At 39.8% G+C, this 26021-nt stretch overlaps 1 protein-coding gene across 1 annotated transcript in view; it reads left to right on the top strand.

The window, feature by feature from the left end:
* Window positions 1-26021, top strand: part of LOC149447600 (neuronal acetylcholine receptor subunit alpha-7) — a 242583-nt gene that overhangs the window by 122904 nt on the left and 93658 nt on the right. The window contains exon 3 of the mRNA XM_089652475.1: window positions 18468-18512. Within this exon, the coding sequence (XP_089508601.1) occupies window positions 18468-18512 (45 nt within the window). The remainder of the gene's footprint in view (window positions 1-18467; window positions 18513-26021) is intronic.

Here is a 26021-nt window from a genome sequence, read left to right as displayed (position 1 = left end):
GTCTTCTAACCTGTAAATGACAACTGATATTTCCTGTTAGTAATAATAATATTGTAACTGGGATGAGTGCTAGCAGGGTTGAAGGTTTTGTGCAGTGCACAGTGTGCCGCATGTTTGCAACAATGGAGCAACAGCTCCAGGATGGATACCGATGCAACAGATGTGAGCGGATTGCCCTTCTGGAAGCTTGCATTAGAGATCTGGAGGAGCAAGTTACAACACTGGGCAGAACCAACAACCTTGGAAGGGGACTTCTGCTTTCTGAGCAGGTTGCTAATGGGATTGATGTGGCGGGTGGAGGGGCTAGTCAGAATTATCAGGTAGGAAGATGGGTTACTGTAGTGAGAGAGAGTGGTAGGGGCTCACAGAAAAGGAAGGCCAGCCCTGGGTTTGAGCACCTAAACAGATTTGCCAAGTTGGGTGAAGATGAGGGGGTGGCAATCTCAGGGTTGGCAGCCCTGGATGTCACTGTTATCTCTAACAGCTGGGAGGGCAGACCATCTGGGAGGGATGGTGAGGGTAGTGCAGGAAGGCCTAGACAGGTGGTGGTAATAGGGGATTCTATAATCAGAAGGACTGATAGAATAATTTGTCGCCAGGATCACCTCAACTGAATGGTTTGCTGTCTCCCTGGTGCCAGGGTTCAGCATGTGATAGACCTGGTTGATAAATTACTGGGAGGGGCTGGGCATGACCCAGCTGTCTTGGTCCATGTTGGAACCAATGGCAGAATACATGGAAGCTGGGGGCTCCTTAAGAATCAATTTAAAGAATTAGGCTGCAAGTTGAAGGCCCAAAAGGTGATATTCTCTGAAATATTACCTGTGCCATGCGCAACACAGGAAAGACAGGGGATATTAGAAAACTGAATGCATGGCTAAAGACCTGGTGTAAGGAGGAAGGATTTGGGTTTTTAGAGCACGGGGCTAACTTTTCATTGGGGTGCAACCTATATGCTAGAGATCATTTGCACCTAAATGGAAGGGGATCTGCTGTGCTCGGGGAGAGATTTATGGGAGGAGTATTTAAACTAGGATCAAGGGGGGAGGGAGAATTAGATTATAATGGGGCAGACAGATCAGACAGGGGTCAGTCCTTATTGGTGGCTGGAATGGGGAAAGATGGGGGGAGGGCTATAGCAGGTGATAAGAAGGTTCCCATGTTACAAACAACCATTGGAATTGGTACCGTTTGTATGAAAATAAAAAACATGCAACATACGTTTGCAAAAGGTGTCAATGAATTAAAGTGTTCACCAATGCCAAGCCAAGTCTGCCAAGCAAAATAGGTGAGTTGGAAGCTTTGGTGCATGACGAGAACTATGATTTAATCGGTATTGCTGAGTACTGGCTTTATTCTTCACATGACTGGGCCATTAATATTCCTGGCTATGTTCTCTTTCAGAGAGACAGGGTAAAAAGGAAAGGTGGTGGTGTCTGTCTCTATGTGAGAAGTGATCTCAAAGGACCTAGTTGATGGAGAGTGTGATGAGCCTGAAGCATTATAGGTGGAACTGCACATGGGAGTGCATACTGCAAACGTAATCATTGGAGTTTGTTATAGGCCTCCCAGTGTTAATGAGGAGGTGGAGACTTAGCTCCTTGCACAGATCGAAAGGACTACAAGGTAGCAATGGCACTGCAGGAACACTTACAGGGCAAAAAATGTATAAACCTACTACAGGACAATTTTATGGTACAGTTCATAGAGGCCCCAACTAGGAATGATACTCTGCTGGACCTGGTAATCTCAAACCATGCAGAGCTTATTACGAATGTCCATATAAAAGAACATCTGGGTAGCAGTGACCATAACATGATTTCCTTTACTGTTAGCTGTAAACAACAAGCACATATGGGAAACCCCCCCCCACAAAACTTTAAGAGAGCTAATTTTCCAAGGCTGAGAGCTGCTCTCCAAGACTTAGACTGGGAGGGAATATTGGCATCGATTAACACAGGACAGAAATGGGAGTTTTTCAAAAAGACTGTATGTGAACACACTTCAAAATATATTCCCATGGGCAACAAGTTTAAAGGGCTAAAAATCAAACCTATGTGGCTTACGGCCAAAGTTACAAAAGCTATAAATAATAAGAAAAGAGCTTTTATTAAATATAAAAATGAAGGAACGCTATCATCATTTAAACGTTACAAAGAATATAACAGAATATGCAAAAAGGAAAGCAAGGCTAGCAAAAATTGAAAACGAACGACAGATTGCAAAAGATAGCAGGACAAACCCCAAAAAATTCTTCAAAAATATTAATAGTAAAAAGGTCAGGTCTGAGCATGTAGGCCCTTTACAAAATAATCTAGAATGGGTGACTGGGGACAAAGAGAAAGCAAATTTATTAAATACCTTCTTCAGCTCTCTGTGTACAAAAGAGCATAGGGGAGCTCTTGTCCATAATGAGCAAGGTATTGACACAGCTCCAGATGATACAGAATAAAGGTGAATAAAGCACCTGGACCGGATGGCATACACCCACAGGTCCTTAAAGAATTGAGCTCTGTCATTTCAAAGCCATTGTTTCTAATTTTAGGGACTCCTCAATGACTGGCATAGTACCACTGGATTGGCGTAAGGCCAATGTGGTGCCTGTATTTAAAAAGGGATCAAAATCTTTACCAAGTAATTATAGACCTGTTAGTTTAACTTCTATAATTGGGAACATACTGGAGAGTTTAATAAAAGACCACATGGATGAGTTCTTGCTTACAAATTTGTTTTAAGCAACAGACAGCATGGATTCATGAAAGACAGAAGTTGTCAAACAAATCTGATTTCTTTTTATCTTTTTATGAGGAGGTGGGCAAAACCTTGGACAGGGGGGTGACGGTGGACTTGGTATACTTGGATTTTGCAAAAGTGTTTGACACAGTTCCCCACACATGGATAATGTGTAAGGTAAAGTCTTGGAAAAATCAGTATGTAAATGGATAGAAAACTGGCTAAAAGACTGAATTCAGAGAGTATTGGTTAATGATTCATACTCTGAATGTTCTAGGGTTGTTAGTGGTGTACCCCAAGGTTCAGTGTTGGGACCCTTACTTTTTAATATATTTATATATTATAGATACATTTGATCCAGGGAATATCTGATTGCCTCTCGGGGATCAGGAAGGAATTGTTTCCCCTGCAGGAGCAAAATAGATCATGCTTTGCTGGGGGGATTTTTTTTGCCTTCCTCTAGATCAACTGTGGGTATAAGATTATCACTTTTTTTTTTTAATGGTTGAACTAGATGGACTTTAGTCTTTTTTCAGCCAGGCTAACTATGTAACTATGTAATCTTGGGGAACCTTGAGGAATTTGAATAGGTGGTGTGCATTATGAGTATAACGCATAGTATAGAGGCTCAGGATGCCTAAGATGCTACTACATACTGTTGTTTTTTCACAAAAAAAGTGAACACACACACACGCGCACACACACACACACACACACACACACTGATCTGGATGAACCTGTGTCATTATTCAACTTTACCTACTATGTAACAATATGATCCTTCAGAGTACCCCACACAAATACAAACTTCATGATGGTGGCATAACCATGCTCCTGTCCATCCTACGTTGGAATGTCAAGGTCTCTAAATCTAAAGGTCACTCGGGAATTGAGGCATTGCTTGTAATGAAGGATGCACCTTTTGGTTTCTCTGAAAGTCTGAGTTCACTTTTCATGTGAAGGCAGGTTTGCTTTAGAGTCTTTTCTTTGTTGACACAGATGCATTAACACAGAAGAACATTCGGAGGCTTGTTTTCTTCTCGTGCTTGATAAATCTAGATTTATATATTGATTGTATTGATTCTCTTTTGTGTGTGTATTTCTTTTTACTTTTGGCAATGAGAGAAGTTTCCATTAGTATACTTTGTGTGATTAATGTACAGTTCTTACTATGCCTACTGCTAGCCTACTGTGAAACAGTTCTAAGGGTAAAACCTTTCATCAGTGGCCTTTAACTACCTGTCAGAAAGTAATGCTGAAAGCAGGACTTCTTTGAGCATGAATGGATACTTCAGACTAATTCAGTCTTCTGGTAAATTTCACTCCAGGTGATATGCTGGATAAAGAAGTATTGCAGCCTAGTAATATATATTTTAAAAAGTTTTATTTTTTTTCACTAAACATTTTAAAAAAGTTTAGACCTGAAAAAAGATTAAATTATGTGCAATTCTAATGTGGATTTGTCAGGTTAGAGAGTTATAATTTAAAAAGCATATAAGCTTATTCAGTAAAACAATTTAAGGAGCAAGGATAATGTACAAAAGACTGTAAGCCATAATAGTCAAGTCAAATCAGAGTTAAAGTGGTTGTAAAGTCAAAATTTGTTTTACCTTACTACTTTCCCTGCATTAAGGTAAAAAATGTTCCAGTGGAGGATTCGCCCCCTCACCTCCCCCCATACTTACCTGAGCCATATCTATCTTGATCCAGTGATGTGCCCATCTGCAGCAGTGCTGGCCTTTCTTTCTCTCTCCCCACAAAGCAGAAGGGCAGCAGAGAGAACCATTGACTTCTGATTCTGTCAATCAAATCATGTGAGCAGAGAACAGAGGGTAGGGCCATCCGGGCTGTGTGTGTGTGCGTCTATAGACATACACAGCCCAGCTCAGCAGGGATCCTGCAGGTGTACCCTCATAGGTAGTGGCTTCCTATTGTGGCAAATTGAGAAGAGGAAGAGCCTGATGTGCCGTTGGGGGACTCTAGAAGAGAATGTTCAGGGCTGATCTGTGCAATACCATCGTACAGAGCAGGTGAGTATAACTTGTTTGTTATTAAAAAAAAAAAGAAAAGAAAAACCTGAACCTTTACAAATGCTTTAAGGTTTCTGTAGTCAGATAATTTCTTATTGGTTGGCTACTGCCATTTGCACATGAGATTTGCTATGCCTTACTGAAAAATTCTGTAGATCTGGTGAGATTAGTAATGAAAGGAAATGTACAGTAGTTTATGAATATTCTTCCTTTTTTACAATTGGACTAAAAACATGAAATTGTATTAATTACTTACCATAATTATCTTTGTGTCTATCTATAGCATCATACTAATAGTATAGGTCTGCCCTATCCCCACCTACAGGACTAGTTTATATCCATAAAAGAGATAGATAATGACCCATAGGATTCCACATAACTGTGCTAGGACCAAGGATATGTTCATATAGTGCCATGGATAGGCACCATGAAAGGAACATTTTGCTAAGTATTTCATACAATGTTCTAGTTCCCTAGAGCCTACATTGCAACAAACTATTGATAAATAGTTAGCTTACAGGGAGGGTAATGCTGAATCAGATAACATTTATTTGTATGAGATACAGACACTTGAAATGTCTTTTGCCAAATTCAATTGTGGTCAAGGCTTCGGGTTTACATTAGTGCCTGAGGAAAGGATGTTGTGATGAATGCTGTAGTGTTATTATCTCTTTCTTTTATAGATTTACATTGGATCTGTAGGTGAGGCTAGGATAAGAGCTCTTTTGCTAGTATATTGCCATGGGGGCTCCAGGAAAACTTTTTTTCATAAACTGTTTTTTCTTCCTTTCTATAGGCAGGTGAATATGAAACATTGCATATGAATATTTTGTTTTTTATATTTCTTTCTGAAGCTGGAACTACCTGACATGTTTCTCTTTTTGTACAAACGCTGCTGTTTGCATAGCTCACTATCTGAAGCTGAAAATGTGCATACAAACAGGAATAAGTCAGAGCTATGACTCCCCATTCCCCTCACTCCCATTGCCTCCATAAGTCCATCCAAGGTTGCAATCAGAAACAAAGCATCTATCTTGCTTAAGAAAACTTATATTTGACATTTGTAATTTATTATATATATCTATTTGAAAAAACAAAGATCGTGTCTGTATATACAGTGCTGTGCAAAATCTTTAGACAGGTGTGAAGAAATGTTTTAAAGTAAAAATGCTTTCAAATTTGCAAAATGCAACAAGAGCAAACAGAAGAAAAATCTAAATTAAATCAATATTTGGTGTGACTACCCTTTGGCTTCAAACCAGCATCAATTCTTACACTTGCACACTTTGTACACTTGCACAAAGTCAGGGATTTTGTAGGATTAGAATCAGGTGTATTTTTAATAAATTATACCCAGCAGGTGCTAATGATCATCAATTTCATATGTATGTTGAAACATAGTCTTTAACAGAAACAGAAATAGCTGTGTAGGAGGCTTAAAACTGGGTGAGGAATAGCCAGACTTTGCTACTAAGGTGAGGTTGTGCAAGACAGTTTTGTGTCACGGGTCATAGATCATGGCAGGACTGAACACAGCAAAAAGACTCAGGGTAGTTATACTACATCAGCAATGTCTCTACCAGGCAAAGAGTTCAAAGCAGACTGGGGTTTGAAAATGTGCTGTTCAAACTCTTGTGAAGAAGTACAAGGAAACAGGCAACTGTACAGGACTGTAGACGCAGTGGTTAGCCAAGGAAACTTAATGCAGAAGATGAAAGACACATCATGCTTACATCCCTTTGACATTGGGAGATGTCCAGCAGTGCCATAAGCACAGAACTGGTAGAAGCCAGTGGGACCTAGGTACACCCATCTACTGTCCAGAGATGTATGGCCAAAAGTGGTATTTTTGGAAGAATTGTGGACAAAAAACCATGCCTCTGTTGTGGTAACAAGGCTAAGACATTTAACAATGCATGAAAACATAAGAACCAGGGTAAAGAAAGATGGGAGCAGCTCCAAATATTTGGCTGTAGCAGGAGACAGTTTGTTTGCTGAAGAGCCGGAGAGCAGTACAATATACAGTGTGTGCAGGCAACAGTGAAGCATGGTGGAGGTTCCTTGCATGTTTGGGGCTGCATTTCTTCAAATGGAGTTTGAGATTTGACCAGGATCAATGGTGTCCTCAATGCTGAGAAATACAGGATATACATGATAATATATACATCATGGCAGACTATCAGGGAGGAATGTGATTGGCCCCAAATCTATTCTGCAACAGGACAACAACCCCAAACATACAGGCAATGTCATTAAGAACTATCTTCAGTGTAAAGAAGAATAAAGAGTCCTGGAAGTGATGGTTTGGACCCCACAAAGCCTTGATCTCAAGATCATCGAGTCTGTCTGGGATTACATAAAGAGACAGAAGGATATGAGGCAGCCTACTTCCATAGAAGATCTGTAGTTAGTTCTTCAAGATGTTTGGAACAACTTAAAAGGATTTATTTTTAACTTATACTATACCTTATCCCAGCAACCTTTACAAGTCTCATTTAGGGGGCTTTGGAACACCGCCTGTGATTTGGAGTTTGACTCTGCTGCACACAATTTTATCAACAATTTCCTTTCTCTTTATACTTTACACAGCAGCTTAGGTGGGTCTGAGATCCTCCCCTTACCTTGGGAGTTTCCCATCCTGTTAAGCAAAGAAAAATTAGGACTTATGTGTTTCTGTCCGCTTGATTACTCTTTGTGCAGGGTGAAGCTGTACTGAATGGACATAGAGCTCCAACATAATTCTTCCCAACTGCACAAGAGCCTCATAGCTTAAAATCACCTGGACAAATACACCCCTATTCTGACTCTTTCAGACTGTCACCATGCTTTAACCTGTCTCAGTTCAACAGGCAAAACCTTAGATTAGAAGGTGGTGCATCTTGCAATCGTCCAGAGACTTATAATTAACAATTTTTCTATTTGCAAGCGTACATAAGCACTTATTACTCTAATATTGTCTGAGTGTGTGTAATGGAGTTTTCCAAATGAAAAATTACTATCATACCTTATCTGCCTAGACTTCTTAATACCGGCATGAGCTCACACAGCTCAAGTGCTCCAATACCTGCACGAGCTCCCAAAGCTCAAGTGCTTATCTCGGCAGTACCATAACTGCTTGAGGCTCCTGTTCCAAATGGAAAGCAATTTGGGTGCAACAATATGCACTTAAGCAGCTTGCTACTTGATCCTGATGGCTGAATTAAAAGGTCATCCCCCAATGGCTACAACCATTCCAACACTTCTGACACCAGCTAAAAGGATTAATTTCTTAACCAATACTATACCTTATGCTGGCAACCACACTATCAGACACGAAGCTTCAGGAGTAATGCACTCAGACACACAAGGTATCCTGAAGCAATATTCAACTTTATTAGTTCCTGTTTTCATCATAAATATGCATACACAGTGGGATGGTAACCAGGCAGTGTGTTCTCTTTCCACCAATAAAGAGGACTTCCCTTTTATATATATCCAAAAAGGGAGGAACACATACATTCTTCAATATAACACCGCTCATGATCATAGCATGATAAGAATAAACATGTTTGGGGCATTGTCTCTAACAAGCAAGCTGGATCTTATAGTGTTATCTATATTTTAACCCTTACACAACCTACCTGCCGATTTTTCTTCTGTGCATTTACTTTCCATTTTATTAATTAATAAAAGTAAACTTGTAACACTTCTAGTTCTGAAAGCATTCTTAATTTACAGCACTTTTTTCACACCTGCCTACAACTTTTGCACAGTAGCATATATATAATATATTGTAAAAAAAAAAGATGTCAGTGTAAAAATGTAAAACAAACCCTAAAAACTGACCATTTAGATTTCCTTTGATCAAGTTCATGGAGAGACACACATTATCAAAGGGTTAGAATAACTCAATGCAGCTGTGCTTAGAGTGATCAAAGTCAAAGCCACAGCATAAGCAAAGACAATTAATGAGTGATAAACAACAATGAGAGGGGACAGCATAGCTTTACACATGTGCATGCTGACTGCTAGCTCTGTGCTGATTATTTATTAAAATGCCTTGCTCTGGTCTTATAAAAAAAAAATCAACAGAAAAACCACAGGAGATAAGCATTTAACTTTAATTAGGTACACTCAAGTAGGTACAAAATGTACAATAGGATTTATTGCAAGGACAGGATCAGTACACAGAAGTGGTTCTTTGGTTATTAGTAAGATGCACAAAGTAATTAAAAGGTATTGAAGACATTTTTACACTTCCTGCACATAACTGAAAAAAATATTAAAAATGTGTTTCATGTAGATGATTTACCGTTGTATTAGAGATCTGAAAATAATTGTTCTTTGCCGCTATAAAACAGTCTGAGAGGGCAGTGTGATCTATAAAGAAGACTCCTGTTACACTTCCTTTCCATATCAAATACTATCAACAACTAATTAGAAAGACTGAAAGTTTCAAATGTCTTCTTTTTAAAAAGCAGCCCAATTAAATGATATGAATCTGTACATGCTGAAAAGAGGACTTAGTGCAAACCAAAAACAGAACCATAGGTGTGCGCACAGGGTGTGCTGGGTGTGCCTGGGCATGTCCTAATCACCGTGTACACATTTAGCAAGCCATAGATGATGCAGTTTTCTTTCCTGCAACCAAGGGTAGCATGAAAGTAAATTGCTTGATTCCCCCATCAATACAGTAAGTGTTGATGGGGAATTCCTCCCTCAGTGCAGTTGTGCTCTGCTGGTGGGGAGCCCTCTCTGCTGGCAGAACATGATGATCACTGCTGTGGGCTATAGCTGCCAGCTATAATCGCATCCAAAAAATAAGACAGGCTGGTTGTAATGAAGTTGATTTATGGATCAGCTTCTGCACAATCAGCCTGCTCATAGATGGATCGAATTTCAGCTGGTCCCTTCTGAACCAGTCAAGGTTCAATCCATCTATGGCCAGCGAGGAGATGGGAAAGATCTCCCACTAACTGGCTCTGCCGTAAGAAAAGTAATTCTGCACTTCTTTCACTGTGCTGGTGAGGAGATCAATGTTTCAATGCTATATATATATATATATATACTGTATATAAATAACACATGCATGTGTGTTTGAGCTTTGGTGTGCGCACCTTAATGCCATACTCCTATGAACAGAACGTTTGATTGCAAAGCTAGTCTTGCTGCTAAACTCAAACGCTTAATGGAGTAAACCTTTAGAATAAATTCTCAACCATATATATAAGTTTACTAGTGCTTTTTCTGTTGTTAGGAAAATCTAGAAGACATACAGGGGTTTATTTACTAAAGCTGGAGAGTCCAAAATCAGACTCCCTTCTGCATAGAAACCAATCAGCTTCTAACCTCAACTTGTTCAATGAAGCTTTGTCAATGAAACCTGGAAGCTGATTGGTTTCTATGCAGAAGGGAGTCTGATTTTGGACTCTCCAGCTTTAGTAAATAAACTCCACAGTGTCCCCTAACATTAGAATTTTGAGAATTATATGTGGATGGCTCCAATATTGTTGCTGTCACAGGAAAGTGTTGAACTTGCGGGAAAGGATGAGGCCACAAAATGGAACCAGTGTGTGGTCAGAAGAGGCGCTGATTAAATAAAAAGATGCTTCCAAGTGGTTTCTTCAGGAAGGTTGGTATTTATTGATCATAAAAACAGGTTCCAACACCATACAGTTTTAACCTGTTTTTATGATTAATAAATTCCAACCTTCCTGAGAATCCACTTGGAAGCACATCTTTATTTAATGGACGCCTCTGCTGACCACACACTGGTTCAATTTAGTGGACTCATTCTTTTTTATCAGTTAACCAGATTTGATTGCAACCTAGCGCAGTGCAAGAATTTCCAGAAAACCCAGAGGAGCATCAAGTGCGACCGCCCACACATTTCATGGAGACAGTCATATGTGCTAAAATAAATTGTTTGATCTTAGGATGTGTATCCAGAAACCTTATGAATGTGGGTATATGCTCACTACACTTTCTTGACATACTTTTCACATACGTACAACTGAATACTACTCTTAGAAGGATCTTTCTCATGGCTTTTTATCCCTTTTTTTTCTCCTTGTCTCTGTTCATTTGGAGCACCATTTACTCATTGATACACTTATAAATAAAATATTTATAAATTGTACTGTTAGTACCTGATATCTGTTTTAGTTCTGATGGTTTTAAACTGCTCAGAACCTATATGTCTTTTTTTTCTGAATATTTTTTTCTGCGTATATATCCAGGATTATCACCTAGAAAGAATTCTTAATATAATAGTAATGCTTGATTTTTCTAACATGAAAGCTAAGTGGGCAGAATAACAACACTCTGCAGCCATTATCTGTTTTGGAAGCTGTGTGTAGAGATTGCATCTCATTTTTTTTGATGGGTGTCAGTAGGAACAATAAGTAGTTAGAAACCATTCATAAGTGAGACATGAAGACTGTCTTTCTGTCAGAAGCAATTTCTGGACAAACATTTATCCTGTGAATGTCATAACTTGTGCATGGACATGTGCTATTGGGCTATTAAGCTCAGAGGGAATCATAAGTGCTGCCTACATGTGTGTTTTAGCTGTATATTTACATTATATCCTGTTCAGAAATTTCTCCATCCTTTAAATTCCATGTTAGTTACACAAAGATTAAAATGTATGTATAGCCACATTTTCAGGTTTGGAAGGGTTAGAGTCTCGATAATGTTTTTATTACTGTCTTTGTCCCTTTTGGGAGATTCACCCTCTCTATTTTTCTTGGAGACTATTGATACCAAGACAGAAAGTGATGGCAAATTCCAAAATTTTACAAAAATGAGGGATATCTGTTCAAGTGGCAGCTCTCTAGGTGGGAAATTCTCCTAACTTTACAGGGATTTCCTACAAATGTCGCGTTGCATCCTCATGATAGGAGCTGAAGGGAAATTATCCCAAAGGTGACACCAGTGGTGTATTTAGGTTTTGTGCTGCCCTAGGCAACACAAAAATTGGATGCCCCCATCCTTGATGGAGAAAGCATGACACCGACCAACATCGCACCCCCCCCTCCCCGCGGAGAGAGCCTGACAGAGACCAACAGCAACTCTGCCCCATCCCCCCCACCAAAGAGAGCCTTCCACTAATACCACCCCACCCCCGGCGACAGAGAGAATTCACTTTCACAGATCTGGCCAACACCAGGAACTCCAGTTGGGCTCTGCATACACCATCAAGCAGCACACAGCCTTTCTCGGATCCCACCTGGTCCCCATGCCACATATGCCCCTTCTTCTGGGGGGCAGTGCTGCCCCCCTAAAAAATGCCGCCCTAGGCAAATGCCTTCTTTGCCTTGATGTAAATACACCCCTGGGTGACACAGATAGCAAAAGAGGGGCTTTAACTACATCTGATGCTATAAAATATGAAAGAGAGTTTTTGCTACATATACATTACAGCTCATATTCTGCTCAGAAACACAACACAATTTTTACGTTTCTAATATTAGCCTGTTTATTCAGCAGTAACTTTGTCATTGTATACAGTATACTACCAAAGGAACACATTGTTCTTTGTATTATTCTTTCTAGGACAAACAATGCCTTTTGGTAATATTGCCTTGCAGAAATGTTTTCTTTGTTTATGTAATCCATAGGCAAAAAGTAACAAAAATTAAAACATGCACTTTTTTTCTACTTTGATCAGTGTTAGCCCTGGTTCACAGTGATGCTTTTCTGTGATCTACTGCAGGTGTCAGTGGAAAGTTAACAGCACCCCTAAAGCAGGTCGCAATTGCACTGTGTTTGCCTGAACCGGATTATATGGGTATAAACATCCAATGTAATCCGGTTCCAGTGCGAATATAAAAAAAGCTGCCTACACCTATTTGATGCAGATGCAGTGCGATTTGAGCCATCCAAAATGAATGGACTCAAATCACTCTATATAGAATTGCATGTGATTTGCACAGGAATGCCGGGTGATATCTGTGCGATTCATATGCGGTTCACAGTGTGAACCCAGGCTTAGCTTTAAAAAACAAATTAGTGTTACTAGTGTTACTGTAAGTAAAAGTAAACTTTTTATTCTTTTATTTGTCCTGTTTAAAATTACACTAAAATGATGATTCTGGTACAGAGCACTACAAAGTTCTTTACAAATGAAATAAAAATGTTTTCAATTCTGACCTTGTATTGTAAAATAACAGTAACAGTAAAGTAAATAAAACCCAAAAAGTCTAGATAAGAGCACTAAACCAGGGTTTAAAATTTCAACTCTAGACCTACTAGCCAGGCACAAACCTTATTCTCCACCAGTTGCCCCACCCAACCTTGCCCAGGTCCACCTCCAACCCCACCCTGGCCTGCCCCAACCCCGCCCCACAGCCCTGCCCCCAACCCCGCCCCCTTAAAGCTTATGAAATTACATTTTTCTTTAGAATAAAGAGTCCAAAATATAAAACTGTATACAGTAATGTATATCCCAGCTCCCCTGTACTCCATTATAGTGATATGACATGTATACAATAATCATTACTGTATACATGTCATATCACTATAATGGAGTACAGGGGAGCTGGGATATATATTACTCAGTAATGTATATCCCAGCAACCTTGTCCTCCATTACAGTGATATGACATGTATACAGTACTTACTCCTTGAGTCCCCCGCGGCGGTGGAGAGGGTGTCTCCTCTCAGCGGAGGAGAGCGGACCCCTCCTGCACCTGTCCCCTCAGTGGCACTGCCAGTGTAATGGTGGTGCCGAAGAAGCCGGAAACTGGAACTCGGCTTCACAATGAGGCTTGGAGCGCAGCCGCTCCATCATCTGTGCTCGCCGTTCGTCGCTAGAGAATTTCTCCTCGAATTTGGCGAGCAGACGAGCGGCTTTTTCAAGCCCTGCACTAAACAATAGAAATACATAAAATAGCTGGAAAATAATAGATAAAGGGAGAGGAGGAAGAAGGAGTTAATGAGGGCTGATTAGGGTAAACCAAGGGGTTTAATTAGGAACACATATAATTTAAAACATTTATTTTTTTACTTTTTACTTGTTAGTTTACTTTAACTGACATTATATGCAGATTGAAGCTCATCCCTTCGAGCTGTAAAGCATTACATCAAAAGGTCTGTTTTTACACAGCAGCACCAGCCTGTCATTTTGTCATATCCGAATTTGCTAGCAAATGAAGGCAGGGGAGTGGCAGTGGGGCAGATAGGGCAGATATGGCATATTACCCATGCTCTTTGTGCAGGGCTGCTGTTAGAAACCTTGGGGCCCAATACAGCCAACCTGACAGCCCCCCCCCAAAAAAAAAACCCCCAAAAAAACACAGTTTACTAGGCTTCAGTTATGAATGAACACAGTGAGTGATCAGTACTGATCACTCATTGTGTTCATTCAGGAAAGGAAAGGGCTGGAAAATGTGACATATTTACTGGACCCTTCCCCCACTCTCCATGCTGAAGGATCCTATTGTCCTAGTGCCTTCAGCTGCCGGTGGGAAGGAGAGGAAGGAAGCTGGCAGCACTGTGGGGGTGGGGGCACATGTGAGGGTTGCTGGGCAGCAGAGGGGAAACATATGGTGCACAGGGAGGGTGATGTGGGGCAATTACTGGAATCAATCCCCTGTCTGGCTCTCTCTGCAGCAGCTGAAAGCCAATGGGAGGGAGAGGAGAAGAAGCCAGCTTTCAGCTGCTGCAGAGAGTGCCATACAGGGGATCGATTCCAGTAATTGCCCCTCCGCTGTTCCAATCACCCTCCCTGCTTACATCTGCCTGGCTCCCCGCTGGCCTGGGCCCCCTACAGGAAGACAGGTGGTACCCCCTTATCTGTGTGATTTGATTACATTTTTGGCATATATTGCATGATCAACATCTGCAAATGGTAACAATTAGCACCTCAGGGGATAAAACTAAAGGACTTAAATCAAGAAATAAGAGTGACACAATTTCTAGTTTGTACCAGGAGCCTGTGGCTGTCAGCTAATCCTTTTCAGAATACAGTGTGTTGCCGTCCATGGTGATAGCAGGAGTTGCTTCTGTTCTAAAATCTTATTTATCTAAGACAAAATAAAGCTGCATTTGCAAACCAGAACCTTTAAAATAAGAGTCTCTTAAAACCCACTGAAGTAATTGCTGTCACTTCCACCCACTTTGGGGAGGAATATGCTGTATACAATCTTGCAATGCTCGCGTTCATAAGTAGCTCTTCAGTGCTCACGACAGAGCTGATTTACAGGGGTGAATCAGCAGATAAATTAATATGAAAAAGTTTTCCATCATCTCACTATGTAATACCACTTTGACAAAAATACAAAGCAATGAAATGACATTTCTTTTGTTTTTTATTAGATATTTACCCCTTCATACTTTTGCTTGGGTGTATCTAGTGTTACCCTTGCCTGTGTATCTTTGCAGCGCTCGTGTGACTCCCAGTATAGTTAATTAACTATGAACATATATTGCAATTGTATATAACAAACACAAATATATAGTGATAATAATAATAATAAGAAGAAGAATTAGCATAGTGCCAAAATATTCTGCAGCTCTCTGCCCCCCCCCCCCAAAAAAAATGCAAGAGTTTAGGATTACAATGTGGCACTAAAAACCACATTCTTAAAGGCAATAAATAACGAATCACACCAACCAATGGATTTATGCAGAAAGTCTGTAGATTATTGTGTATAGCTTCAAGTGGGGCCATTTTAGGCCTAAACTACAAGTAGATGTGAGCTCAGTAATGCTACTGTTATCAACTGTGACTAGTTATTTAATGGAATAACATTTTCCCTATAAGCAACACAGGATACATGTAGCAGTAGTGCTGATAATTACTATATACTGCTTGTGTATCTTACACCACAGAAATGCATGTGTTCCATCAAATGCTTCTCTTAAGCTGGGTACACACTGGAAGAAATCCAGTCGGTTCAGCAGGAATTGACCGGTGTTCGGTCAGCATATACAGCTGTCTGTCCGACAGAAGCCAGTCTAACAACCGGCCTTTGTCGAAGGAACATGCTGGAAAGCCAGCATCTAATAAATGCTTGCAGCCAATGGCTGTGAGTGCTGTTCAGTGTATACTGGTGGAGGGGGGGAGTCCCCTTATCAGAATCCAAAGACACAACCTGGGAGATGGCCACACCAACATCACTTGTGTTGGTACGGAAATCATTCATTTATTTTTTGTTACGCCCACTGGGTTGAACAAAACAAAACTTGCAGTATGTATTGGGCTTTAGGGGTTTATGAAAAAAATTCTCTTTGCGAATGTCTCAGTAGTAGCACGATTGTATAATGGTGGCAGGCCAGCAGCAGTGGCAGGACTTTATAATGGTGGCAGACCAACTGAGCCCCTTGTCAGAATTCTGTCCCTACCAATTGATGCTGCTGATGTTGCAGTGGATGCTGATGGAGAATTTTGTGAATTGGGAGGAGGGGTTCAGAGTGAAGACCAAGTAGAAGAATAAGCATTGACATTTTGATGTCAACATTAGCATTGTGTTGCTTCCATTGAACTTTTTGGTTGTCTCCTCAGTTGATCAGATGACTGGTAGATTTAATACGCTTTGTATGCTGCAGGCAGAGGTTGCAAACCGCTGTTGGCAGTAGATGTGTGAAAAAAAGACCCAAACTACTGAACTATGTAGAAGAGCCTGCAGTGCCATCCAGTTGAATAAAATGGCTGCTCCCTCTACTTTGCTGCAAGCTGCTTCTGACACTGCCCCCGGAAATAAATCTTTCCGGACTGCTGTTTTGCCTCTCCTTCACTTTCCTCCTCTAAAACCTCTAGAACCCAGGTACTGTCTACCCCCTTTTTATTCACACCTTTATCATAGCTCTAGCCCACTTGGCAGTAAGCTTCAGCTTCAGGAAAATCAGTGGCTATTGCTTCTTCCTGTCTGCTGTCCCCTCCCTCTATGTTCCTGGGGCTCTCTTCCACAGCACCCGATAACAAGAATTCTTGTGCATCCTACTGCATCATGTTAGTGATGAAGAATTAAATCCGCTGACTGCTCCACGCTAGTTTGCAGGGCAATGATGGGATTAGATGTAGAGGCGAAGGGGGCACATTTGCATCTGCTGTGGAAAATATGCTGCTCTGTGCCTGGGAAGAAGAGAATGGGGGAGACTTGATTTGCCAATCAAAGACCTCCTTCACTTTCTTTGGCTGTGTAGTATGCCAGCTACCAGAAAGAAAGGCAGATGTGCCCTGACTCTCAAAGTTGCAACCCAGCCATCACTTCATGCAGATGCTTGCCCCCTACTAGCTGCATATAAGGAACCTCTACCTTTCCCTTTTGGCCTCTAAGGCATGAGGACTACAGGGCATTTCCTAGCTTTATTAGCAGCTATGGTAATAGGTGGATTGAGAATGTGGTGATTTTGGGCACTTAACAATGTGCTGATTTGTTGCATTAAACTATGCCACACTAGCATGTGGTGATGTGCTGCAAGCAAAGGGCAGCTTTGCCTGTGTTGAGTACAAATTAACACTGCTAACCCCTAAAATAACAAAAAATACCTAATCAAAATTATATTAAAATAAAATACACCTTCCTAAAAAAAAAACCAAAAAACCTATACACTAAAATCCAATCATAAAACATTAAACCCCAATCCTGAAACACCTGATTTTTTTTCTTTTCAAACCTAAACTAACAATAAAAATAGCAGAATAAAGCATGAAATAAAAGAAGTTAAGTAGCAGCTGAAGTTGTTGCTGACACACACAAACAGTAGTTCTAAAAAGGAATGCTGGGTCTGTGCACTGTGAACACGGGGGGTACACAATACTATATGGGTCACACAATGCAGTTCACAGTAATGTATCACTATGCAGAACAGTGAACACAGGAGGGTACACACTATGTAACCCACCACACTGAAATTCCCTGTAATGCAGTGTTTCTCAACTCCAGTCCTCATGGACCCCCAACAGGTCATGTTTTCAGGATTTCCATTATTTTGCACAGGTGATTTGATCAGTTTCACTGCCTTAGTAATTACCACAGCTGTTTCATCTGAGGGAAATCCTGAAAACATGACCTGTTGGGGGGTCCATGAGGACTGGAGTTGAGAAACACTGCTGTAATGGAACACAATACCACACTTTTTATAGTACTGCATATAGCACTGTTAAGCAACTATTCCTCCCTGCAAACAGACTGTCAACTCTCCCTATATACTCCAGGTCTCTCCAACACACACTGAAAAAAGGTTGCTGAGAACCTTGACTTTTATAGGAAGGGGACTGGCACATTTGAAAATTCTCATTATTGGCTCTTTGAAGTCACCTGATCACAGTTTAGTGGTTAGGAAGTGCATTATTGGTTATTGGTCTCTATAGCATTGAATAGCCACAGTAATGGACCATTTTCCCAAATTGCAAATATGTTTGGGTCAAACTCATATTTGACCTGAGTCAAAAGCTCATCGCTGATATACAGATGCAGAGGGCATGTTTGGGATATTATTGCTAACAGATGATACTTTTTATGTAGGTTTGCCTGATAATCCTAATTTACTTTTCATTTCATCTGGTTACATGCTGTTAATAATAAAAGCAACACTTCTCATATGAAACAAAACACTTCAAAGAACATGAAAATATTGAAGTTCAAATGTGGCTTCATAGAAACTTTTAGGAAAATAAGTGTCTTGGAAGCATTTTTACTAAAAGAATATAAATTAGTAAATTGCATTGAAGCATATGAATGCTGTCTAATAAACCCCTTTATGTTTCCTTTTTAGGATGAGAAAAACCAAGTTTTAACTACAAATATATGGCTGCAAATGGTAAGTTAGTTTGCATGCTTCATATGATATGTGATTTTCCTAATAGCTCTAGCAACTAGAGAATTCAGTGTACAGATTATTTTTTGATTTAGAGTTACTGCAAATATTTAAAGATCCACTTCACCAAAAACTAATATTGAAGTTTTGCATGGCTTGATGCAAGTTAAATCACATGCTAGCTTTACAGTGGGGAAAATAAATATTTGATCCCCTGCAGATTTTGTAAGTTTGCCCACTTACAAAGAAATGAAGGGTCTATAATTTTTATCATAGCTGTATTTTAACTGCCTTCCGCCAGCCATATACGGAAATGACGGGCTGAAGACGATGTCATATGATGTCCTCCCACTGGGACACAGCAATTCACCGATCAATGGAAAGAGCCGAAGACGTCGGCTCTGTCATGTAATCAGCTGTGTCCAATCACAGCTGATCGCATGTAAATAAGAAAATGCGGCAAACTTAGCCTGTACCTTTAGCAGAGAAACAGCCCCAAAGAATAATGTTTTCATCTCCATGCTTGATTGTAGGGATGGTGTTCTTATGGTCATAGAATTATTTTTCCTCCAAACACGACGAGTCGAGTTAATGTCAAAGAGCTCAATTTTGGTCTCATCTGACCACAGCACTTTCTCCCAAACATTATCTGAATCATTTAGATGTTCATTGGCAAACTTCAGATGGTCCTGTGCCTTATTGAGGAGAGAGACCTAGCAGGCGCTGCAGGATTTCAATCCATGGCGGCGTATTGTGTTACCAATGGTTTGTTGGTGACTGTGATCCCAACAGCTTGAGACCATTCACAAGCTCCCCTCATGTAGTTCTGGGCTGATCCCTCACTTTTCTCATGATCATCCTTACCTCATGAGGCAAAATCTTGCATGGAGCTCCAGACCAAGTGCGATTGATGGTTATTTTATATTTCTTCCATTTTCTCCAACGGTTGTCTCCTTCTTACCAAACTTCTTGCTGATGGTCTTGTAGCTCATTCCAGCTTTGTGCGGGTCTACAATCTTTTCCCTGACATCCTTTTGCAGCTCTTTCGTCTTGTCCATGGTAGTGAGGTTTGAATGGAAGAAAGAGATTCTGTGTACAAGTGTCTTTTATACACATAACAAGTTGTCGTTTGGTGCACCTTCTTAAATTGAAAGGACTAATCTGTGTACCACATGAGCACATAGCCAGTCTGTGGAAGCCAGAATTAAAGTGCCACCAATGAAATTTTCAAGAGACATAGCAAGCTGGCATTTTGATAATTATCTAGTATAACCTAAACAGTTCAAAACAAATTAGTGAAAATATAGTTTGAAGCACAGTTCAAAACAATGGATAAATAGGAATAAAAAAAATATATGTAAAAATATTTGTTAAAATTACCTTTTTATAAGTTAAAAAAGATCTGAAGAATATATTTTAAAAAAATATATTGTTAAAAATATTTTTCATATATTTTGTAATATATAAAAAAATTTATATATATATATATATATATATATATATATATATATATATATATATATATATACTGCATATTGAAATGTATTTTTTATATATTACAAAATATATGAAAAATATTTTTCAAAATATATTCTTCAGATTTTTTTTTAACATATAAGAAAGTCATTTTAACATATATTTTTACATATATTTGTAAATGCATTTCAAAAATGTAGATTTGTATTTTTAAAGACATACAGTATATTTGAAATTTATTTTTAAAACTATTTTTCATATATTTTGTAACAAAAACGCATATCAACATACAGTATATATATAAAAATATATTGAATATGGCCAAAATTGTAGTATTTAAAATATATGTCAATATATTTGGGAAGAATATTCTTAAAATATATGTCAAATATATTTTTCTTCTATATGGGTAGTAACAGTTTTTCTACTGCTACTATATGTGACAGCTTTTCTTCCGCTGTTAAGAAAGCAGCTGCTGGTGCTGCCTCTCGCCACATCTATACAAACAAACATCAACTGCCCCAACCTGTAACTGGCCTTTGCAGCAAGGAACACATGGAAGGGTGACGTGTGTCAAACAACAACAAAAAAAAATTCCCACCTCAACTTCCCAGTCAGCCTGCAACAGACCAAATTGTCCTGTCAGTTCACATTAAAAACATAGGTTTAGTTTACACACATTTGCATATACATGCTTAAGCTGAGGAGCTCACGTCATGGCACCCCAGTATTATATGCAGTCCTAACTCTATAGATATGGAGAACCTCCACAGTAAGAGCACATATATAATAATGGACAGATGAAGGGTAGGTATGCCTGGAGGGAGCCCACATTTCCTTATAGGAACAGGGGTGCATTGGACACCCAGCAAATACCCAAATGCCAGCAAAGGTGTCCAGTGTTCACCCTCACCAATTAACCAATGATACAAACAAACAGCAACTGCCCCAACCTTTAACTGGCCTTTGCTGCAAAGAGCACATAGAAGTGTGAAGCATGTCAAACAACAACAAAGAAAAATTTCCAACTCAACTTACCAGCCAGCCTGCAACAAACTGAATTGTCCTGTCCAACAGTTCACATTAAAACATGGAATTTAGTTTGCACACATTTGCAAATACATGCATAAGTTGCAGTGGCCACATGAACTATGTCACATAATAATGGATAGATTGAGGGCAGATATGCCTGGAGGGAGCCCACCCCTCCTTAAAGGTACAGTGGTGCACTGGACACCCATCATATAGCACAATGCCAATTAAGGTGTCCAGTACACCCCCCTCACCAATTAACCTCTCACCACATATTTAGCAAACAGTAACATTACTCAGCCCATTCATTTGCTGGCTGGGAATTCCCAGCCAAGTAAATAAAGGGGCAAAGATAGTGGCTGACATAATTGCCAAAATATATCCACATACAGTAATTATTTGTGGGCAATGACATTACATAAATATGGCCATGGCCATAACTGTTTATTCCCTGCCACTTTGTTTATGTTTATCACTGGGGAACAAAGATGTCATTCACACAGACAGTATTGGACATTTTGGTCAGACATTTTTCTTTTGGTGAGTAAGAGGACATTGTCCATCGTAACTGACATTGGGATTTTGAAGGGACTATTTAATTTGCTGTTTGCATTTTCAAAGATTTAGATTAAAGTCCAATTAGAAGTAAGGATCCCAGTAAGGGTTAAGCTTTTCGGGAAGCTTTCTGAAACAGATGAATACCATGCTGGAATAATAGCCAGTCAGTGGGTAGCTAGCACTCTCTGAAAAAAAATGTCATAACTTCCTTAAAGTCTACATAAACTCAAATAAAAAATGAGTAATAGTCCTTTGCTTTAGGCTAACTGAACTCACAGACCAGCTTCAGCACTACACACACTGTGGCTGCAGTTAGATTTCCTATACTGAGCATACCCTCTTGTTTCTGCAGCTGGTAGAATGGGTGAAGCTGTTATTAAAGTGGTTGTAAACCCTTACATATACCCAGTGAAGGGATTGTCTTCAGGTTATACACAGAGGTGAAGCAAATCCTCCTACACAAGTTGTACCTGGTTATCTGCAGTCCTCTATCCTCTAAATTTGTTCAAAGTCCAGCTTGCCTGAGCTTTCTGAAAACGGGGCAGAGAGCTGAAATTACACACTGCAAAGCTCAATGAGGAAAGCTCAGAGAGTTGATTGGAGGAAAGGGACACATCCTCCTTCACACAGAAACATGAACAGAGTTCACCTTTTATCTCTTGGTGTCAGGAAAGTTTGTCAAAAGTGACTCATGCTGATAGCAGAGGAACAAGGGAGCAGACAGAAATGGCACTAAGGCCCTATTCACTTGTGGTTGTTTGGGATCTCAGGCAGAATTGCTGCAATTTGCTCCTTTTTGAGTGACACGTTTTGTGTGATTAATGCGATGTAGTCTACTGCAAATGCAGCATGATTTATCTCTTGACAATCTCAGCAGAACTGCACAGTGTTTAGGTGCCATTGAAAATTAATGGCACTCGAACACGCGTGACGTGTTTTGCCACTATTGCAGCGTGATTTGAGATTGTAGGCAGAATTGCAGTGATTCTGCCTGACATCCCAAAATGCCAGATGTTAACAGTGCCTCAGTGATCTGGATTATGACAAGTATGCACTATAGAGACATATGCGTTGTTCATATTTCATGTTAGAGGTTTACAACCACTTCAACCCCCCTGGCATTATTCCCGGGGTTAACTTTCAGTACCAAAAATGGTAACCCAGCGTTGCTCCGGGATTCCCTCTTGCACTTACCTTGTCCTGCGCTCCCGCGATGTCCCCCCTGCAGCGTCCATCTCTTCCGGCCTATGCCGGCATCTGTCTTCCGGGTTCCGTTCCCTGTGACCATCAGGATGTACGGGACGTACGGGGGACGGAACTGGCGGGAAATTCAACAATTTTAAAAGTGACATTCACTCAATACACTAAATTCACATAGTATAACTTTACTGTATCAAACCATTTCACATACATTTTGTCCCTACTGCTGTGTCCTGTGCCCTGCCTGCATTTTTACTGTTCTTTCTGCCTGGAAACTGAGAAACGTCCATGGCGTCCAAAAAGCGTCATTTCAGGTCAAAAGCGGTTTTAGACCAGCTAGAGAACAGCGATAGTAAATCAGAACCACTTGCAGAATTGAGTGATAATGATTTGTGTGGAAATTAGTCATCAGACACTGAAAACTATTTTTCGAAGCTTAGTGATGTGCGAACTTGGCGCCGTATTTCAAATTTCAGTGTTTTTGGTTTGATTATATTATTGAAATAAATTTATTATTATTAGATTATTATTTTTATGATTATTTATTACATTATAATTTATGATTTTGTATTTCAAATTTTATCATACCCGGGATGTTTACTAGACTCTTGTTCGGACAGATTTCAGTGAGTTATTCCTAAAAATTACAGGCCTACAATAAAAAAACAACATATTTCCATGCAAAAAAAATGTACCGCTTTGAGCACAGAAATATTGACATAATCAGACCGCTAGGGAGTTAAAGTAATGACATGTAGGATAAGGTTACATAGGTAAATCAAGCATTTATTTTCCTTTAAATAGTTTGCTTGGGCCAAACTGGTCCAAATGAACTATTTCTTTTAATAATGCATGCACCCAATGTTATCACTGTGTAAACTTTATGTAGCATCAGCTACATACTGTATATAGTGTTGTGTTCTGGCAATGGTTCAGGGACTTCCCGTCTGTTGCTGGAACAATATCAAGTCTGGCTGTTTCTCATCCATTCACTGGAAGCCTTGTATATTTATAAATGAGTAAGGCCCCTTTCACGTGGGTGTTCCATATGTCCGATTTTCATCTGTGCGTTTATGGATGAAAAATAGACACCAATGTACTTCTAAGGGCTAGCGGATGTAAGCAGATGATCATCCGTTGACATCCGTTTTCATCCACTTCCTCTAACATCCGTTTTTTGAAATGGAAGAAAGCCCTACTTTTGTTCCTTAAAATAAATGGAACAGACTAAAAAAGGATATAAACAGACATATGTTCAATTTTTGCATTGGTAAAGGATGTACAAACTGATGAGAAACTGATGTAAACTGATCCATTTTTTCTTTAAAAAAATGTGACTGAACTGATGAAACAAATGGAATGCCCATGTGAAAGGGGCCTAAAAGGCTTCCTCTGATTGGGTGAGGTGGAGATTGTGGTATCATTCAACCACCTTGCCACCACAGCCAATCAAAGGGAGCCTCATATTCTTTGATAAAAATACAAGGCTTCCCGTGAATGGTTGAGCAGTGCTCAACCTGACTTGATTTTGTTCTGGCAGCATACAGGGAGACCTCCTACCACTGCTGGAACCCAGCGCTGCATACTCTATGTAGCTGATGCATGTAGCTAATACTAATATCAGGTTATACAGTGCTGACAGTGGGTGCATCTGTTAGTAAAGGAAATAGTGAATTTGGGCCAGCTTGGATCAGAGGCAGCTGGGTGTAAACAGATAGCAGAGCCTGTTTACTCCTGGCCACCTATAGAGCAGTGCGGGGTCTGTCTGTGTCCATTCTACAGACATTGAGTGGACACCGACCTGTCATCTGCCCCCTTCTGCTCAATCAGCAGGGGATCTATGAGCAGATCCCCTGCTGATTGGAATACAAACTACCCCGTATGAAAGGACCCTTAAAGGGAACTTGTGTTTTGCGTCTAAAAAGAACAAGTTGCTTTAAACAATCCCACCCCCAGCAGAACAGATATTTTGCTCACCCTCCTCTCTGTTCAACCACCAGCACCATGGAAAAAAATGATAGGGCTAGCTATGGAGGAATATCTGACCCACTCCCCACTCTTTTATGAGACAGGACTGGTGTTTTGAGATTGTCCCAATGTTTTCATATGGAATCAGGGAGAAAGTCCCCAGCCCTGTGCAAAGTACTAATAAAACTTACACAGGGCTTCCTTTCATTACCTTCAGTGGCTGAACGGAGCAGCAGGGGAGTGGAGAGGAGGTAAGCATGTGCTGCTAGGCTTTAACATTAAAGTCCATTTTAGAGAAATAATTACACTCTCACCTTGACTGGGATGAAGTGGTGACCAGATTTGTGTGGCTATGTTCGCCTTTTGTCTCATTTTACCTTCCTGGCAAGAGGCTAGTATTGCTTTTTTTGTTCTCTTGGTTACACAGTCGACAAATGGCTAATACACTTATAGTGAGCCAATGGCTAAAATCTGTCAAACACATGCCAATGAACCATTTTTCATTTTAGGATTTTGATTTTCACGCCCCTGGCAAGCTTTTTCAAACAGGTTTACAGAAATAAATACTGCAATCAGAGAAATTGTTCTTTTTAAAGCTGCAGATTTATTGGAATACAGAAAAGGAAATGCTCAAATGACATGAATTATGTGAATTACCTTAAATGCCAGTCATTTACAGCATAATTTCTTGTCAGTTCTAAACCGATAAAGTATTTTAAATCTCTAAGTAGATTTTGAATTATCTATTATATTTCTCCTGGTTTGAATATTAAACCATTCTTGCACAAGAAAACATTGTTTATCCCTATTCATGTAATATGATAACAAAAGTTAATTGTACTTAATATTGAAGTTGTTTTTAATATGTTTTTGGATCTGACATATTTGTTTCCTGTTCTTTCATGCTAATTAATGAAAAATATGTTTAGCCTAAGATTTTAGAGTATCTGAAAGGACTGCTGTATTGGCGCCAGCAACCAATTAGCATCTCATTTTTTAGGTCAGAGAAGATACTGAAAGGTAAAAGATTGGCTGCTAAGAGCAATCATTTTACTACGCTTAAACTAAAATATTTCAGAAATAGCAGAAAATTAATTTATTGATCAAATCAGTCTTCAGTAAGTAGGTTTCAATCCACATATTATGGGCACATTAATTTAAAGCTGAATTCCAGGTATGGCCATTTTTACACAGTTACATTGCTCAAGCTTGGGCCAATATAAGAATGTATGTGCCATACCTGTAAGTAAGATTTATTACCAAAAGGTCAGAAGGGTG

The sequence above is a fragment of the Staurois parvus genome, unplaced genomic scaffold, assembly GCF_062004578.1.
Source record: "Staurois parvus isolate SC_StPar_1 unplaced genomic scaffold, SC_StPar_1.0 ptg000682l, whole genome shotgun sequence".
Lineage (NCBI taxonomy): Eukaryota > Metazoa > Chordata > Amphibia > Anura > Ranidae > Staurois > Staurois parvus.
Note: the sequence above shows the minus strand (reverse complement) of the source record. Positions and strands in the feature narration are given on the sequence as shown.